This window comes from Labeo rohita, chromosome 8 (assembly GCF_022985175.1).
Source record: "Labeo rohita strain BAU-BD-2019 chromosome 8, IGBB_LRoh.1.0, whole genome shotgun sequence".
Taxonomy (NCBI): Eukaryota; Metazoa; Chordata; class Actinopteri; order Cypriniformes; family Cyprinidae; genus Labeo; species Labeo rohita.
Genome location: NC_066876.1, coordinates 20834439 through 20852563, shown reverse-complemented (window position 1 = coordinate 20852563; position 18125 = coordinate 20834439). Strand labels below are relative to the sequence as shown.

The following is an 18125-nucleotide window of genomic DNA, read 5'->3' as shown; positions in this document are numbered from 1 at the left end:
GAAATGAGTTACTCAAATACTTTAAAATTCTGTTTAATAAAAATAATATTTTATCCACCTTTTTCTTCTTGTAAGAATGGGCCATTTGTAAATTTTATGGTTCTGACTTCTAGTCTAATCTGCGTCTAGCTATTTTAAGCTGTACAAAACTTATTTTGCTGCTTGATATTGCAAATTGGTGTCTTACCATGTTATTTTAAAGTAATATGTTTATTATGAGCACTGGTTGGTAGTGCAAGCAGGTTTAACATTTACTGCACACTGTTATTCTCATTACTCCTATATGAACCGAAAGTCTCACCCATAGGCTTACTTCCATGCTAAAGAAAAAGGTGGATAGATGAGATAGGGTAATAGTAGAGGTAACTCACTATATGTTAATAGAAACAACAGTAATAAAAAATCAAGCAATAAGCCCCAAGAAGCTGTGGATTACAGTGCATTTAAAACATTTGACATTGTTGACATTTGTTATAACCCCTTAGCTGTTTAAATCCACTGTAAACCACGGCTTTACAGGGTTTATTGCTTTTATAAAATGTTTTTTCCATATACGTAGTAAGGTTTCACAAAATAAAACCGCAAATAAAGTGTAACGATATTAATAAAAACATTTTTCGTCCGCCAAATTATGTAGTTCCTTAGAAACAGTTGTGGTTGCAACAAAGTGGTTGTCGAGCAACAAACAGACGTAAACAAAGGTGTATGTTTGTAAAGTAATTTAAACATCTTAGAACACGTCTTAACCAATCAGAAACAAGGTTTATAATGGAAAATAACTGACATCGAAAACTCTTGCATATCTTACACACACATTAGTAGATTGTTATAAGATTATAAAATGGATAGTTCCGGTCCTTGATTCTGATTAGTTAAGCCATGTTCAAAGCTGTTGTAAATAACTGAGGAACTACATTGTTTGGCGGAAGAATAATGTTTGTATTAAAGAAGTCCACTTCCAAAACAAAGTTTCACATATAATGTACTCACCCCCCTTTGTCATCCAAGATGTTCGATCATTTCTTTCTTCAGTCATTAAGAATTTTTTTTGAGGAGAATATTTCAGGATTTTTCTCCATATAATGGACTGCTGTGGTGCCCCGATTTTGAACTTACAAAATTCAGTTTAAATGTGGCTTCAAACGATCCCAAATGCGGTTGTAAATGATCCCAGCTGAGGAAGAAGGCTCTTATCTAGCGAAATGATCTGTTATTTTCATTAAAAAATAAAATTTAAAATCCTTTTTCATCGCAAACGCTCGTCTTGTTTCGCTCTCGTTGAACTCGGTGTATTCTAGTTCAAGACAGTTAGGGTATGTCGAAAAACTCCAATCGTATTTTTATCCTCAACTTCAAAAATCATTTAAAAATCATCCTACATCGTTGCAGAAGTTCCGACCCAGTCTTTGCAAAGTGAACACCCTTAACAAAAAAGATAAAATGGCAATATTGGACGGGAGAACATGAAAAGGGAGTTTTTCGACATACCCTAACTGTCATGAACTGAAAAAAAAACCAGGCAAAGTAAGACAAGACGAGCATTTTAAAATTAAAAAGTATATAAATTGTATTATTTTTGTGAAAATAACCCATCGTTTCGCTAGATAAGACCCTTCTTTCTCGGCTGGGATGGTTTGAAGCCGCATTTAAACTGCATTTTGGAAGTTCAAAATCATGGCACCATATCAGTCCATTATATGGAGAAAAATGCTGAAAAAAACATAATTTCTTTACGACTGAAGAAAGAAAGACATGAACATCTTGGATGACAGTGGGGTGAGCACATTATATGTGAATCTTTGTTTTGGAAGTGGACTTTAATAATGTATTAATACCATTACGTTTTAATTTGCTTTGTTTTATTTAGTGAAACTTGTGAAACATATATAGAAGAACCGTTTTCTAAAAGCAATAAGCCCCGTGAAGCCATGGTTTACACTGAATTTAGAACAGCTAAAGGGAGGCTCCACATTATGCCTAACAACGCCCCTTAGCTGTTACAAATTCACTGTAAACCACAGCTTTTTGAAGATTAGTTCAAAATATACATAAATGTAACGTTTGAATTTGCATATTTTATGTTATTACATTGACCAAAACTGTAGGTGATTTCTTTAAACTTTATTTTTTGTTTTATGCGTTCAATTGTGACTTTTATTTTGATGATGGTGACTTTTATTTTGAGGCGTTGAAGTAGTTAACGACATATTTATTTCCTATAGGCGAATGATGACTTTTATTTTGACATCTGTGATTAGTTAGTAAGCTTCTGCTGTGGTTTCAAGCTTACAATCTGTTTTACAGCCTGCTGCAGAAGCGGCGGTTTACGAACGACACGCCGGTGAAACTGCAGCCCGCTTCAATCACGTCCCATCATAGTTTGGACTTTCAGAACCAAACGTAAGACAAATGCGTTGATTTGATCGGTGACACGCACAACAGTACGCTTTACTTTATATTAAAAAAAAAAAAACAATACTTTATTGGTACTTTGGTCTTTTGAGCGACAAAAGTCATCTGATGTTGTGATTTAAATGTTCAGAAATTAAAAAGTCAACGGTTAAAACGTATATACTTATATAGCGTATAGTAACATTTTGACAGATTAACTTTAACTAGTGTTAAAGTGGATCGTAAAATCGCAATCCTAAAAAGTTTACAAGAGATTAACTTTTTAAAATGAATATACTGTGTCCATTTTATCTTGTTAGTAATGTGTTCGATGCAGAAATGTGCTCTTACATGGATATAAATGTACAGCCATACAATGAAGTGACATTAAGTAGGAAGTAAGATGATGATGATGCAGATGAGTTGAAGGGTGTGAATGTGTGTTTAAGGAAATGAGGCTTTAACTCTTTTTCCACACCCTTTCTCTCCAACAGCTTCTGCGGAAAAGTGTCCTCAGCTTTAAATCATCGGTTTTGTCCCAGCCATGGCTGTGAACGTGTTCTCGACATCAGTGACAAGTGATAACCTCAGCCGCCATGACATGCTCACATGGATAAACGAGTCTTTACAGATGAGCCATGCCAAGATCGAGCAACTGTGCTCAGGTCAGTGACCAGCTGTCTGGCCCCTTCACTTCACACACCCAACCCTAGCATCATTAAATTGCTGAGGGAGTTTTAGATATAAACTTTATGCCTAGTTTGCATTTGACCATAATAGTGGGTCATAGACTGAGTATCATTTGCATGCTAAATTTGTGAACATCTGAGTCAGCGGTTAGCACATTGTTGTGAGGGAATAGACGAAGATAATACAGTGTTTTTTGTTTGGGTTGGGCCCTTTTATATTAGTATTTACTGACTATGTCTTCATTAATGTGTTTTAAGGTGCTGCTTACTGTCAATTCATGGACATGCTGTTCCCATCATGTCTTCCACTGAAGAAAGTCAAATTCCAGGCCAAACTTGAGCACGAATATATCCATAACTTCAAACTCCTTCAAGGCAGCTTCAAAAAGATGGGAGTTAGCAAAGTATGTCAACCAGTTTCATTAGCATACTAATCATGTGTTCATATAGCTTCACAAAATATATTCATAATGTAATATATTTGAAGTGTAAATTATGTAGTGCTTTCATGACACGTCATCAATTGGCCATATTAGCGGCACTGGATGTAACCAATGCCACTGCGAGTTTCATTCGATTCAGATTATTATTGCTGCTGAAAATGGTCGATGTCGTCATGTTTTGGGCTGTACTAATCGGTCGGACCAGGAAAAACATTTGGAGTACTATAGAATGCCAAAAGTTATAACAAATCATGCAGAAGTGTGCAAAAAAACATGTTTGTGGTTGGTCAAACTAAGCTAGGATTTCCAGGGCAAGAATCTTGACAACATTCATGTTTGTTCTTATCATTTCTGGTCAGGTAGGTGAAATTAGGCTAATATCTATGCATGTGGGTCTTCTTTGTCAAAATATTGTGCCCTTTTCCTGCTTATGAAGTCCTTCTCAACATGATTTAGCATCTTCCAAACGTTTTTTCCATGGTTTAGACCGCATAAATTAGCAGAACAACATATTTAGTAGTACATTAACCGTGCAATCCATGCTGTTGTTTACATCTGAGTATCTCCAATATGGCCGTGCATTTGGGTAACTGACCAAACCGTGATGTAAGTGCAAACCCTCTATGTTGAAACATTTTTCATCACTTCCGCAGATTATTCCTGTTGACAAGCTTGTGAAGGGCAAGTTCCAGGATAACTTTGAGTTTGTGCAGTGGTTTAAAAAGTTCTTTGATGCAAATTATGACGGGAAGGAATATGATCCGGTGGCGGCTCGACAGGGACAAGAAACTGCCACCAGTCAGAGTTCAGTGGCAGCTACAGCTAACAAGCCAAGGAAACCCACCTCAGGTAAGGAGAAAGACATACGGGAAGTTCTCAATACCATTGCAGCCTTTCTAAGTTTTATCCTCATGGAAAAATACCACTTAGTAAAATTTACGAAATGATTTTATGATCATTTTTATAAGTAGTTTTCAACATATCAGTATCTGGGTTTGTATAGTCCTAGTTCATGTTGGGACTAGCATTATTGTCGGAAGCTAGCTGTCCTAATGCTAACAGGTGCATGACAGCTGCAGCTGTTTTGGATTATGACTCAAAAATATGTGGGTGTGACCCAGTCACGTACCAGTGGGCCAGTCATACATGCTTTAGCTGTTTTTACATGTGTGAGAATGAGTGGAGCCTTACGTTGCCTGTGCATGGATTTTTCTGTTCACTTCAGACATCACACCTGCAGTCAAGCCAATGGCCCCTGTTGGTAAGAAATTGATAACTGCGAGTTTTAGTTCAAGCACATTATCTACAAGGTTGCTTCACCCTCTGGGTATCACGCAGTTCTCTTTTGGGTCTATGGCACTTGTTGGTGGAATAAAAAAAAAAAAAAAAAGTATTATTTTTAAGTTGTTTTTTATTTAAATTTTAGCTTCAATATATGAAATAAATATATTTAATAATTTATTCAGTTAGTCAGTTTAAAGCTAGAATTGACGCTTATCCTCAAGGCAAGATGATGGATGTGGTCTTAATGTTCAGCTCCACAGCGTTCAGCCGCAGCACCTAAATCTGCACCAAAGACATCTCCAGCTGCAACGAGAGGCGCGGGAACAGGCGGCGGCGATGAAGAGAAAGGAGCACTTACTCAGATGGTAAGACTTTGCAAGACATGTGGGTATATGAAGGGTTATATAAAGCTTATTTAGCTTATATAAAACATTGGGTGCATTATTTTTAAGTTTAGGTTTTTTTTAATTAGTTATTTTTGTTTTTTTTTTTTTTATTTAAAATTTGTTTTTATATATATATATATATATATATATATATATATATATTAGTATGTGATAATTTTTTTTTTTTTAAGAGTTCTTTAATGAATAAAACATTAAAAAGAACAGCATTTATTTAAAATGCTAATTAGTAAAGACTTCTATTGTTAGAAAAGATTTTTATTTGGAATAAATGCTGTTCTTTTTAACTTTTTCTTCATCAAAGAATCCTCAGAAAAGTATCACGGGTCTCCCAAAAACAAAAAAGGCAGCATATTAGAATGATTTCTGAAGGATCATATGACACTGAAGATTAGAGTAATGGCTGATGAAAATTCAGCATGGCATCACAGAAATAAATTCTATTTTAAAGTATATTACCACTATTTTAAATAGCAATAATATTTCACAATATTACAGTTTTTTTCTGTATTTTCAATCAAATAAATGCAGCTTTGATGAGCAGGAAAGACTAATTTAAAAAACATTGAAAATCTTACTGATTTCAAACTTTTCAATGGCAGTGATATTATTTTATTATAATAATAATTTATTGTTGTGATATAAAAATGTATGTAATTCTTTGTTTTATGCTCATCTGAGCAGGTAAATGACCTGAAGGCTACTATTGCTGACATGGAAAAGGAAAGGGATTTCTACTTTGGCAAACTGAGAAACATCGAGCTCATCTGCCAAGAGAAAGAGGGTGAGGGTGATCCTACACTGCAAAGAATTGTGGATATTCTGTATGCCACAGATGTAAGTATATATCACAGTGTTTTAAGAAAGTCTCATGCTAAACTGTCTTCAGCCTGCTGAGTTCTATGCTCTTCTGTATTTCAACAGGAAGGTTTTGTAATTCCAGAGGATGAGGGAGGAGAACCAGAAGAGTTTTGACCAATCCAGGGGTGACGGTTTTAAAAAAAAAAGAGACCCCACTGGACACACAAATGTACATACTGGCTGATTCCTCCTGTTCTGCTGCACTTGCCTTTGGTCCATCATTTTGGACTTTGACTTTTTGAATGTCTTTTTATTCAGGGAAGTTCTATACCTTGAATTTTCAGCTTTTTTATTGACCATCAAAACAAAATTATTTTTGTGAATGGAAAAATAAAGTACTTATCAAAGGCTGTTTGTATAAAGCAGTCTACTGAGGTCTGACTTGCAAATGACTAAACAAACCCACGGTATTGTATTCAAATATGAGCAAGCTGTTCTGATCTGGTACAGCAATCAGGTCTGCTTCTGTTGTTATCTAGTTTCTGATCTGTACATTTGACTGCTAGTGAGCTACATTTGACCAGTTGTGAGCGACAGTCACTTCCTCTAAATAAGCTGTGAAGCAGGATGTGTGTCAACCTTTTGCATTTCCCTTTTACAAGTACATGAGACCATGAGGAACCACTTGACAGTCATGAGAGGCCTTGGGTTTGAGCCGTGTGATGTCGTCATCACTTTGTCTTAACTGGTCAAAGCTATAAATGCCACCGTCATCAGGCATTTTGAAGCTAAATCTGAGAAAGCTAGGGGTTTTTTTTTGGTTGCATGCTTTTTTACATTTGCAGGGTTCCCACACCTTGGTTAACTTAAATACAAGGACCTTTCAATGACTCTCCAGGTCCAATACCCTCAAATTCAAGGACTTCAAATTCAAGTGAGTGCAAGGTTACATCTTGTTACCTTGCACGATACGTTGTTACATTTTTTATGTGTCAAACACAATGCAAAAAAGGTGGGGTTTTTTTGCATTTATTTTTGGCCATATGCCACTGATCTGATAAAAGTGTGCGTAACTAGCCTAAAACAAGCCAGCTAGTATGCATAGGCCACAAAGTGTTGGTGAAATAACACATCAGCGGACCGGAGGGAATAATATGGAATTTTTTTGCACAAAATAAATTTAAGCACTTTCAAGGACCTGTATCTATGTATGTTTATTTTTTAAAACTTTACAGGGCCTTGAATTTTTTTTTCAGATTCACAAGCTTGCCAGCATTTCAAGGACCCGTGGAAACCCTGCATTTGACATCCCACATTTGCTATGTATTAAAATCATACACATCCAAAAAAAAAAAAAAAGTAAATAATGTGACTTTTTCATACAAGCAAAATGTGTTTTAACTCGGTCCACATTTTATAATTAAGAAACACTGATCATTTTTCCCATGGTTTTGACTTTCTGGGCATTTGAGAAACCGTGGGCTGCTCTTGACAAGGTTTGATGTCCAGCTTTTGGAGTCCAGGAACCTCCTCCCCTGCTTGAATCATGCGGAACACCTCTGGGAAAGAGAGAGACGGCGGATCCGCAGTCGCATCTGCTGTATCTGACTCCCTCTCTCGAGTCACCTCCACATCATTCTGCTGCTCCATCGGTGTATTTGCTGATCACCACAGCTGTTTTAAGAAAATTCAAATTAATTCATAATTTAATTTACTTCACTCTTGAGATTTAGTGATCGAATGTGATGTCGCGTTACCGATTTACCTGTTACTGAAGAAAATGTTTCAGTAGCCTAAATAGTGTTCAGGCTATTGTGCAAAAAAGGTTCGCTTCCAAAATTGCACGCATAAGCCCCTTGAACGCAGCGTTACATTGTATTTATTTATTTGCTTATTTATCAAATGTACTATTTTTTATTATTAGGAAATTCTCAATGTTAAGTCATCCTGCCTTTATGTTTACAAAATACATCTGTCGCTCGACTTCCGGATATGTCCCTTCCTCCAATCAGTCATTTTAATATAAAAGTCCCATACTCATACTACAGGTCGCATCTCGATAAAACTTTTTTTTTTTTTTTTTTAACTTTTATATTTTTTCCACATATATACATATTATTTTAAATATTAGTACTGGACTTTCAATGCGCTTTCAACGCTAAATGCGCAATTTTGTTTACTTCACTCTAAAAACTGCTGGGTTAAAAACAACCTAGCATTGGGTAAATATTGGACAGAACACATGCTGGGTTGTTTTGACCCAGTGGTTGGGTTAACACTGGGTCAAAACAACCCAGCCATGTGTTCTGTCCAATATTTACCCAGTGCTAGGTTGTTTTTAACCCAGCATTTTTGTGTCAGATTCCTTGACTAACCTAATATCTAAAGTTCGACTTAAACTATATCAGCCTTTAAGTATGCATCATGTTAAATTAGTAGTTATTATGCAGTATAATTCCTAAAAATATATAGTAATTTGTAACCAGCCAAGTGACATCAAACAAAAACTGCAAAATCACTTTGGAAACTCATTCTTTATAGGCAGAAAACGATTCGCTACTCTACATATTTTATCAGTCCTTCAAATAGTTTTTAAAGAACTGTATTAGAAATGTTTACACATTATCCATGTACTGTATTCCCAAGCATAAAAGATGTTGTCTGAGATAGTACAGATCTGTGGGAACATGGACTTGGCCCTCTACCTGTCACCCTACCTGTGTCCAAGTCAATCATTAATAAGTGAGCTCAGAAAGACATCTTTTAGGCAATAGGAAGCCACCTTGGTGTAGATTTGACCAAACTATACATAATTGCTTGTTATCTAAGCAACTGGGGTTTGTGCCTAAACTGATAACGGATAAGTGGGTATTTGCTTATTTTGATCCTGACATCCTAATCAAAATTTCTGTGTTTCGTGTGTCTTTCTAATTTCACTGAACAATGGGAAAAGCGGGCAACTGCACGTTCATGGGAGGTGGGATCCCTCTGTCATCAGAGTTCTTTAAAGGTAAGAGATTTAACTGAGATTTAATTGATCTAATTTAGATTAAAATGTGCGGATGTATCCAACCAAACGATGCCTGCTGTGTGCTGCTTATGAAGCCTGTGTTCCAATGCTGAAAGTAATTTTCCACAGATAATGACAGGAATGACAGTCCATTGCGATGTTTCCTCATTTTCCAGACTTGTACCTTCATTTTCACTTGTTTCTAGGATTATTACCCCAAAAGTGTGGGCTAGAATTGACCAGATGTCTCATTTTAGAGATATGAATAGGTACCAGGATGGGAAATTATGTCTGTTTGAGCCCCTTTTAGTACATCAGTGAAGGTTCTATATTGGCATTGACGTTCCATTAAGAACTTTTAACATCTACTAAAGGTTTTATTATAGTGGAAATACTGTCCCAGATAGCACACGTACGTCTGCAAGATGTCTGTTAAAGATCATTTGATCTAGAAAGCATCTGCTGTGTACAAACATCTGACAGATGTCAGTTTTACATACATTCTAATCATAAACATCTTAAAGACATCTGTTAGACGTCTATTTGGCATCTGATAGGAAACGTCCTATGGACGTATTGCAGATGAGCAGACACTCTAAAAAATACGTCTTCCAGATGTAAATGCAGACGTCTAATCGATGTCTCCCTGATAACCCACATACATTACGGAGACGTCTATTTGACGTCAGCATTTTCATCTGCAAGATGTATTTTTAATGTGTTTGCTCATCTGCAATGCGTCTATAGGATGTTTCCTATCAGATGTCTTTAAGACGTTTATGATTTAGAATGTATGTAAAACTTACATCTTGTACATCTTACAAACATCTGTCAGAATCTGTCAGATGTTTGTACACAGCAGATGCTTTCCAGATCAAGTGATCTTTAACAGACATCTTGCAGACGTATGTGTGCTATCGGGGACAGGTTCTTTAGATTATTAAAATGTTCTTCTAAAAATGAACAATTTCTTTTGGGAACCTAAAATAGCTCTTACATTGCATTGCTTCATTTTAAGGAGTTTGGTTTTGTTTGTTTTTCTTAAAGTGATCAAGAACGATCTCTGGCTGTTCCTTATTCCTGCTGTGTTTGCTATGCTTCTGCTTGCTCTCTTCATGGAGGAGATCGGCTTCTTTCTGCGTCATGTCCCCTCTCAGCGACGTAGACGTCTCAGCCTGTGGATCCTGGGAATATATCCAGTAAAGAAGTACTTTCTCATTCATTTCATTCCTTTAGTTACCCTTTGGTGACACTTTGTTTCTTTGACAGGTCTTCGGGATGACGTCTATCGTTGCGCTGTATGTTCCACGCTCCTCATCTCTGTGCAATTTCATTGCATCTCTGTAAGTGACTTTTGACTTCCACAGTTGTAAACGAATTGCACAACAGTGATCTGAATGGCCAGTCATATCTGTATGGAATGATTCGTATTTCTTGGCAGGTATCACAACATTACACTCTTTAAGTTCATGGGTCTTATCAAAAACTTCTTTGGTGGAAAGACTCGCATGCTGGAGATGTTAGCAGGGGAGCAGGTGTCTCCAAACCCCTTCCCTTGCTGTTGCTGCTGCTGTCTTCCTCTCTTCAACATCAACAAGTACTTCACATACACATACATAAATGTTTAACTTAAAGTACATTTATAACAATTAGACTGTTTCATTTTAAGAAAGAAATATTAACTTTTGTCTTCCATTAGGACCAGCGTGAGCTGGATGATGGCTGCTGTTCTTCAGCTTTCTGCGGTCAGAACAGTCCTGTTCTTCGTCACTCTTGTTCTCTGGACTGATGAGCGTTACGACTATGGAGATGTGAGAACGATACACTTTACTCTGTTAATGTAAAAGTGTCAGTATTTTTCAACATTGATAATCAAGAGTGGAGTAATGACTTCAGCTTTGCCATCACAGGAATAAAAAAATGTGTGATTGGCATGACCAATGACATTTTTAGAGTTGGCTGTGAGGCAAGGTTTTCACTGGTTTAGGAAAAAAATCACGCAAAAAATCGAAGTAGTTTTGTCTTATTTTCTGAACTATAGCTCATGTGACTCTTCATAATCTGTTTCTCTTAGGTGAATTCAGCTAATCTCAACATGTATGTCAATGCCATCATTGCTGTATCCACATTTCTGTCCTTCTATGGCTACTTGCTGTTTTATACAGCCACAAAAAGGGCATTGCCAGGATATGGTCTTCGAGCCAAGTTTATTTGCATCATTGTCATCCTGGCCCTTTGTGGACTACAGAGTGGAATTCTGGAGACCATGGGTGCGCTGAATGTCATCCCCTGCACTCCTCCCTTCTCTGACCTGTTTCGGTCTCAATGTAAGATTCATAAAACATTTCCCCAAAATTTTGGGATCTGGAATCTGGTATACATCCACTTTAATTGTTTACAGGGATAGTTCACCCAAAAATTAATATTTTGTCATTAATTACTCACCCTCATGTTGTTCCAAACCCTTAAGACCTTCGATCATTTTTGGAACACAAATTAAGATATTAAGATATTTTTGATGAAATCCGAGAGCTTTCTGACCCTGCATTGACAGCAACACAACTACCACGTTCAAGGCCCAGAAAGGTAGCAAGGACATCGTTAAAATAGTCCATGTGACATCAGTTGCATTGTTGTCTATGGAGGATCAGAAAACTCTTGGATTTCATCAAAAATATCTTTATTTGTGTTCTGAAGATGAACAAAGGTCTTACGGGTTTGGAACAACATGAGGGTGAGTAACTAATGACAGAATTTCCATTTTTGGAGGAACTAACTCTTTAATTTGTTACAGTAATGATTTTCTTTTCTTTTGTCTCTTGTTCCTGTGGGCTCTTGAAGTAATCTACCACTATTCTGTAATTGTGGAGATGTTCTGCATCAGCCTCTTTGCACATCACACATTCCGGAAAGTTGAACCCTGTCATGACGAGAGTGAAGAAATTGAAGTTGACGTCATAAGAGCTCTCAATGAAAAGGCAATTCAGACAGAAGTTGAGCTGCCAATCGCTGTGCAGCTCTCCTCTCAAGAAGACGATCTGTGCCATTCTAACTTTGGATACAATAGCGACAGTGAAGACAGCCTCTGTAAAATTGAACATGCACCACTGGACCGCTTTCCTTTCCCTTACAGCACAGTCTGCAAACTGCAGCAAACACTGAGAAAGAACTTACAACACAACCTGAGGACTCCATGACTGTGGAGCGGCCGACAATTACTGTCAGTGCTGAAATTAACCATGTTAACAATAGTGATGTTACTGTTGTATAGAAGAAAACAGAGAGAAAATGTATATATAGATTGTATAGTCTTATACTTTAACTCTTTAGCATTCCTTTCAAATTTAACTCAGTGCAAAGTGTTCCGCGGGTGGTACATTGGAATGCTTCCAGGTTAAAGAGATAGTTCACCCAAAAACTTAAATTCTGTCATTAATTACTCACCCTCATGTCATGCCAAACCCGTTAGATCTTTGTTCATCTTCAGAACATGAATTCAGATATTTTTGATGAAATCCAAGAGCTCTGTAACTTTCCAAGGGTCCTACCACGTTCAAGATGCAGAAATGTAATAAGAACTTTGACAAAATAGTCCATGTGACATGAGTGGTTCAACTATAATTTTATGAAGCTACGAGAATACCTTTTTGTGCGCAAAAAAACTAAAACTTCTACATCAGCAGCACCACGTGTATGTGTTGTTTACATGCAGATCATGTAATAGGGTGACACGGAGGTAAAAAATTGTTGAATAAAGTTGTTATCTTAGTTTTTTTGCATACAAAAAGTATTCTCGTAGCTTCATAAGATTACGGTTGAACCACTGATGTCACATGGGCAATTTTGACGATGTTCTTGGTACCTTTCTGGACCTTGAACGTGGTAGGACCCTTACTGTCTATGGAGGGTCAGAAAGCTCGGATTTCATCAAAAATATCTTAATTTGTGTTCCAAAGACGTTTGGACATCCAAAGACGTACAGGTTTGGAACGACAAAAGGGTGAGTTATTAATGATAGAATTTTCATTTTTGGGTGAACTATCTCTTTAAGTGTGGCATTATTCCACTTTATATGTCTGTGACTCCACTGGGGGCCAAGAAACTTAACCAAAGTAAAAGTGCAATGTTATGAAATGTAAATCTCATCCAGCATAACAAGGTTTTATTTCTTGTCTTTTCTAAGTATCTGATGTTTACTGTTATTAGTACATCTAAGTAAAAGGTACAAAATAATTTATGACCTCCAGTAGGGCCTACTTACATTTACAGACTAGGCTCCAGATATATACGTTAAATTATTCCAGTCAAAAATTAAATATAAAGCAACCCTGGCGGGATTTAATTTCTGTGCATACAACTTTGGAAATTTGTCCATTAAAACGGATGTTTTCACGTATATTTTTTATTCTGAATAATATAAAACCCAAAATACTACCTAATAAAAAATTACAAACACACAGATTGATTTTCAGTTGTTGGCACTAAACGACCTGAGGCTTCATATTACGCGCAGTGTCGCGGTCAGTTCGATTGACCAATAAGCGTTAGGTATTCTTCACCTAGCTACAGCTCGACCAATCATCAGCGCGAGTGCGTTAACGCGTTTTCCGGCTTAGGGAGTCCAGTCTGCGACGTCGAGGTGACCATGGCGCAAGATTTGAAAGGTAGGATTTCTTTCGCGTTCTTTTAAATAGTAAACAGTGCTATTAAGATGCACGTCCCGCATAAACTACAATGAACAAACGTGTGGTTTTAAATACTGTTATACTAGGGAGCGTTTAAATAGTTAATAACATTACTCGTGTAAAGCAAATACTGACGCAAACAGTACTTTCTTAAGGAATAGACGTTATGGAGCCCCTTACGTATGGTTTAAGATTGCAGGGTGTCTTGTAAACTTTCATGGGAGGACCTCCAGACTCTGTGCCGCAGAGAAAGACTTGTTTGCAAGCATCTGAATGTGACAAAGAACAACTTTAATTACTATGAAGTGGAGTATCTGTGTAACTACAAAAAACACAAGGTGAGTTAATGAATTCATTTGTCATTTAGGGCTCCAACTGTTCTTATTCCCAGTTTGCATGGTGCATATCACTGTAACCTTCGAAATGATGCATGTTTAGGGTCGAGAGTTCTTCCTGGTGAAGTGGAAAGGCTACACCGAATCAGAAAACACATGGGAGCCTCTCAGAAATCTTAAATGCCCTACACTCTTGCACCAATTCCGAGAAGACATTAAGGCAGCTTTGCTTCAGGCCAACGAACCACTCGATTCAGACTCTTTGAGTGCCCCCGTTGTGTCCTTCCTTCTCCAGAAGGCCAAGCAGCGTATAAAGCTTCAGAAATGGGAAAACCTCATGAATCAGACCTGCAGGCACAAGGGACGCATATTCGTCTGTAATGAGGTTGACCTGGACGGGCCTCCTAAGAACTTCACCTACATTAATGAGAATAGGTTAGGGAAAGGAGTGGATGTGAATCCAGTGATAGTGGGCTGCGAATGTGACAACTGCATCTCTCAGCCGCTTGACGGCTGCTGTCCAGGGCTAATGAAGCATCGGAGGGCATATAATGACAGCGGGCAGGTGAAAGTGATGCCTGGTGTGCCCATCTACGAGTGTAACTCCAAATGCCGATGTGGGCCGGACTGTGCAAATAGGGTTGTGCAAAAAGGTATTCAGTATGATCTATGCATCTTCAAAACAGCCAATGGAAGAGGATGGGGAGTGCGGACGCTGCAGAGGATTTACAAAAACAGCTTTGTTATGGAGTATCTTGGAGAGGTAAGCAAGTTAAAAGGATAGTTCACCCAATAAATGGCATTCCAAACCTGTAACATTAATATATATAATATTAAGTATGAAACAAGGTATTTTTAAGAATGCTTTTGCTCTTTATGTATATAATGAAAGTCAGTGGGGTCAAAACAGACAAAAAATGGTACAGATATTAAAAAAAAATATGTTTCACAGAAGAAAGCAAGTCGTACAGGTTTGGAATTACATGAGGCTGAGTAAATGAATAAATACAGAACGGCACCGTACTTTAATTTTTATTTATTTTATTTATTGTTTAATTTTTTTGTGAATGTTGATTACTGACCTGCTGTCAGCTGTTTGTTGCAGATTATCACGACAGAGGAAGCAGAGAGGAGAGGTGTGGTTTATGATAAGCAGGGTGTCACCTACCTGTTTGATCTGGACTATGTGGATGACGTCTACACCATCGATGCGGCTCATTATGGAAACATCTCTCACTTTGTCAACCACAGCGTGAGCAATAACTAGCTGTACACATCATCTGGGCTCTCTTTCAAGTAATTTGGAACAGATTCTTGTAGAGTGGCATTTATTTATAGAAGGTACACTACCAGTCAAATGTTTTTAATGTTTTTTAAAAGAAGTCTCTTCTGCTCACCAAGCCTTCATTTATTTGATCAAAAGTACAGCAAAAATGGTAAAAATTTAGCATCATTACTTCAATCAGAAATCATTGTAATATTAAAATTTTCTGCTCAAAAAACTTTTATTAGTATTATGTTGAAAACAGCTGAGTAGAATTGCTTCAGGTTTCCTTGATGAATGGAAAGTTCAGAAGAACAGCATTTATCTGAAATAGAAATCTTTTGTAACATAAATGTCTTTATCACTTCAACAGTAAATCAGCATATTACAATGATTTCTAAAGAATCATGTGACACTGAAGACTGGAGTAATGATGCTGAAAATGTAGCTTTGATCACAGGGATACATTACATTTTAAAATATATTCAAATAGAAAACGTATTTTAAATGGTAAAAGTATTTCAAAAATTGACTTTTTGCTCTACTTTGAATCAAATAAATGCATGCTTGGTAAGCAAAAGAGACGTCTTTAAAAAAAAAAAAAAAAACGAAAAATCTTACTGTTCAAAAACTTTTGACTGGTAGTGTATGTTGCATGAATATGTGTTTTATTGATATTAATAGTTTCTGCCAAAGATTTTTACACTTACAAAAAAGTTGTATTTCAACGTATTTGTTTGAACTTTTACTTCATAAAAGAATTCACAAAAATATTAAGCACCATAACTGTTTTCAACAAAGATTATAATAATAATAATAAATGTTTCTTGAACACCAAATCATGGTTTGTAAAGGAACATGTGACACTGAAAACTCAGCTTTAACATCACAGGAATAAATTAAAATCTATTACATAAAAAAACAGTTACTAAACCTGTGTATTTTTCTAAATAAATAAAATAAATATTAATATTATACCAGTAAAATCTCACAAAGCATGAAATTAATAAATCTTTACTATTGTATTTTCAGTGCGATCCGAACTTGCAGGTATATAATGTTTTTATTGACAACTTAGATGAGCGACTTCCCAGAATCGCATTTTTTGCAAAACGAGGGATTAAAGCTGGAGAAGAGCTCACTTTTGACTACAAGATGACTGGTAGGAAATTTGGCTTTTTCTTACATTTTTGGGAGTGGGACCATTTATAACGAAAAGGAAAAACAATATCTTATATATTTACATTTGTTGTAAATGCCTAATGAGTACTCCACATTTTTGTTGCAGTTGATCCAGTAGATGCAGAGAGTTCAAAAATGGACTCTGAATTTAGTCGGGCTGGAATTGAAGGATCACCCATCAAACGGATCCATATGGAGTGCAAGTGTGGAGTAAAGAACTGCCGGAAATATCTGTTTTAATCTAGCTCACACACAAGCATGCATACTATGACAGGCATCAAGATAATTTCATGAAATTTATTTTTTATTCTTTTATTTGTGTATATATACTTTAAATTGATTTTAACTTTTTTTGTATGTAATGTTCGGTGGCTTTTATTAATTCAGTTAATAATTCAATCCATTTTCAGCACTGTTTTAATAAATTAACATTTCCCCACAATGATTATGCTTGTTTTGTGTTCTTTTATCAAATTAATAAAACATTACATTTGATACTATGTGGAGCAATATGGATTCTCACTTCAAGAATGTTGCTTACCTATATAGATATCTATATTTGCCACCAGATGGTGCTAGTGTATTCATAACACCTTTTGTATAACATAAAGCAAATTTTTATAGATGAAATGCCAACAAGGGGGTTGCACACGCTAAAAAAATTCTTAAAACTAAAGTTTGTGAAAATTACAGAGATTACCATGTGAGATTTGCAGATTATTCAAAATATAGGTCAAGGCAGTTTTTACTTCGATTTCCTATAAAGTTACTGAAGTGAGATTTTCCACCAGATAAATGTTAACCAGAAACAGACCAGGCAGTTGTAACATACCGCTGTTTTTCTCTGTGTAATATACAAACTATAGCTGCAAAAAGTAGCACATTTGTGCAGTAGTTGCAGTAGAACCTCACAGATAGAGTCATCTGGCCTCGCTTGATCTGTGGCCTGAATCCCCAGCTTGGGCCAGACAGTCAGCTCAGCTCAGCTTTAACCTCCCATGAGGAGGTGAGATTCCTCCAGGCCAGCGGCTTTTCCTGTCCCCCTGTACTTCCTTCCTGCTATCATTCTGTTCATTTATATATCCATATCCCTCTTTCACAACTATGTTCTCTGTGGAACCTAAATAAACTCAGAAGATTGCGATATTCTCCTCTCTCTGTCTATTAAGAGTCTGAGGGCTAGTGGTTCCTTTATTGGATTTGCTGGATTTGCTGTGGATCAAACCTCACTAAGTGCAGACTGGCAAACATTAATCAGTTGACCTCACACATATGGTCTGAGCATCTAACCATGGCCAATCTCACGCCGAGTGGACTAATGTTCATCCACCGCATACTGCTCATCACTTCACTGTTGAACTCCCATGGAACCTCTCTGTCAACTTTAGATTACAATATTACTGAGGCAGCCATAGAGACATCACAGTAGGCTGCTACAATATGATGTTGTTAGATGCTCATCAGAGGAACATTGTAAAGACGTAATTGTTTTCCCATTCAAATCTGATATGAAGTTAATCTAAATTGTTGGTCTGTCAAGAGGAAATGCCCATCCTGAGTTGAGTGTCACTCTGACATATCTTAGCTGACTCACTCTGCCCTTTCTGCAGTGTAGACCGTCAGCCATAAGTATCAGG

General features: G+C 36.8%; 3 protein-coding genes across 5 annotated transcripts; all 3 read left to right on the top strand.

Moving 5' to 3' along the window:
* The first annotated feature begins 2244 nt into the window (after window positions 1-2244).
* On the top strand, window positions 2245-7389 carry mapre1a (microtubule-associated protein, RP/EB family, member 1a). 2 transcript variants are annotated; one of them, XM_051116575.1, is made up of 8 exons: window positions 2245-2400; window positions 2886-3056; window positions 3339-3484; window positions 4177-4372; window positions 4749-4784; window positions 5060-5172; window positions 5896-6048; window positions 6136-7389. In XM_051116575.1, exons 2-8 carry the CDS (start codon window positions 2936-2938, stop codon window positions 6184-6186), a joined length of 816 nt encoding a protein of 271 aa, XP_050972532.1. In that variant the 5' UTR covers window positions 2245-2400; window positions 2886-2935; the 3' UTR covers window positions 6187-7389. The 2 variants fall into 2 exon arrangements, with proteins under 2 accessions (XP_050972532.1, XP_050972533.1); XM_051116576.1 differs by lacking the exon at window positions 4749-4784.
* Window positions 7390-8755: 1366 nt separating this feature from the next.
* On the top strand, window positions 8756-12554 carry si:dkey-16n15.6 (organic solute transporter subunit alpha). The gene is given in 8 exon segments (XM_051117829.1): window positions 8756-9022; window positions 10070-10221; window positions 10292-10365; window positions 10464-10619; window positions 10722-10833; window positions 11097-11349; window positions 11864-12148; window positions 12151-12554. Coding segments are annotated over 8 exon segments (1242 nt in total). The 5' UTR covers window positions 8756-8955; the 3' UTR covers window positions 12294-12554.
* A 1043-nt stretch (window positions 12555-13597) lies between these two features.
* On the top strand, window positions 13598-17499 carry suv39h1a (SUV39H1 histone lysine methyltransferase a). 2 transcript variants are annotated; one of them, XM_051116549.1, is made up of 6 exons: window positions 13598-13686; window positions 13900-14045; window positions 14146-14805; window positions 15148-15294; window positions 16339-16468; window positions 16595-17499. In XM_051116549.1, the coding sequence occupies exons 1-6, from the start codon at window positions 13668-13670 to the stop codon at window positions 16726-16728; spliced, it is 1236 nt and encodes a 411-aa protein (XP_050972506.1). In that variant the 5' UTR covers window positions 13598-13667; the 3' UTR covers window positions 16729-17499. The 2 variants fall into 2 exon arrangements, with proteins under 2 accessions (XP_050972506.1, XP_050972507.1); XM_051116550.1 differs by lacking the exon at window positions 16595-17499 and having other exon boundaries at window positions 15148-15338.
* Window positions 17500-18125: the final 626 nt, after the last annotated feature.

Coding starts and splice junctions, on each gene's coding strand:
- suv39h1a (XM_051116549.1), top strand. Junction 14,046..14,145: donor GTAACTACAAAAAACACAAG/GTGAGTTAATGA, acceptor ATGCATGTTTAG/GGTCGAGAGTTCTTCCTGGT. Junction 16,469..16,594: donor TTTTGACTACAAGATGACTG/GTAGGAAATTTG, acceptor TTTTTGTTGCAG/TTGATCCAGTAGATGCAGAG.
- mapre1a (XM_051116575.1), top strand. CDS start 2,936: ATGGCTGTGAACGTGTTCTCGACATCAGTGACAAGTGATAACCTCAGC. Junction 3,057..3,338: donor GATCGAGCAACTGTGCTCAG/GTCAGTGACCAG, acceptor ATGTGTTTTAAG/GTGCTGCTTACTGTCAATTC. Junction 4,785..5,059: donor CAAGCCAATGGCCCCTGTTG/GTAAGAAATTGA, acceptor CTTAATGTTCAG/CTCCACAGCGTTCAGCCGCA.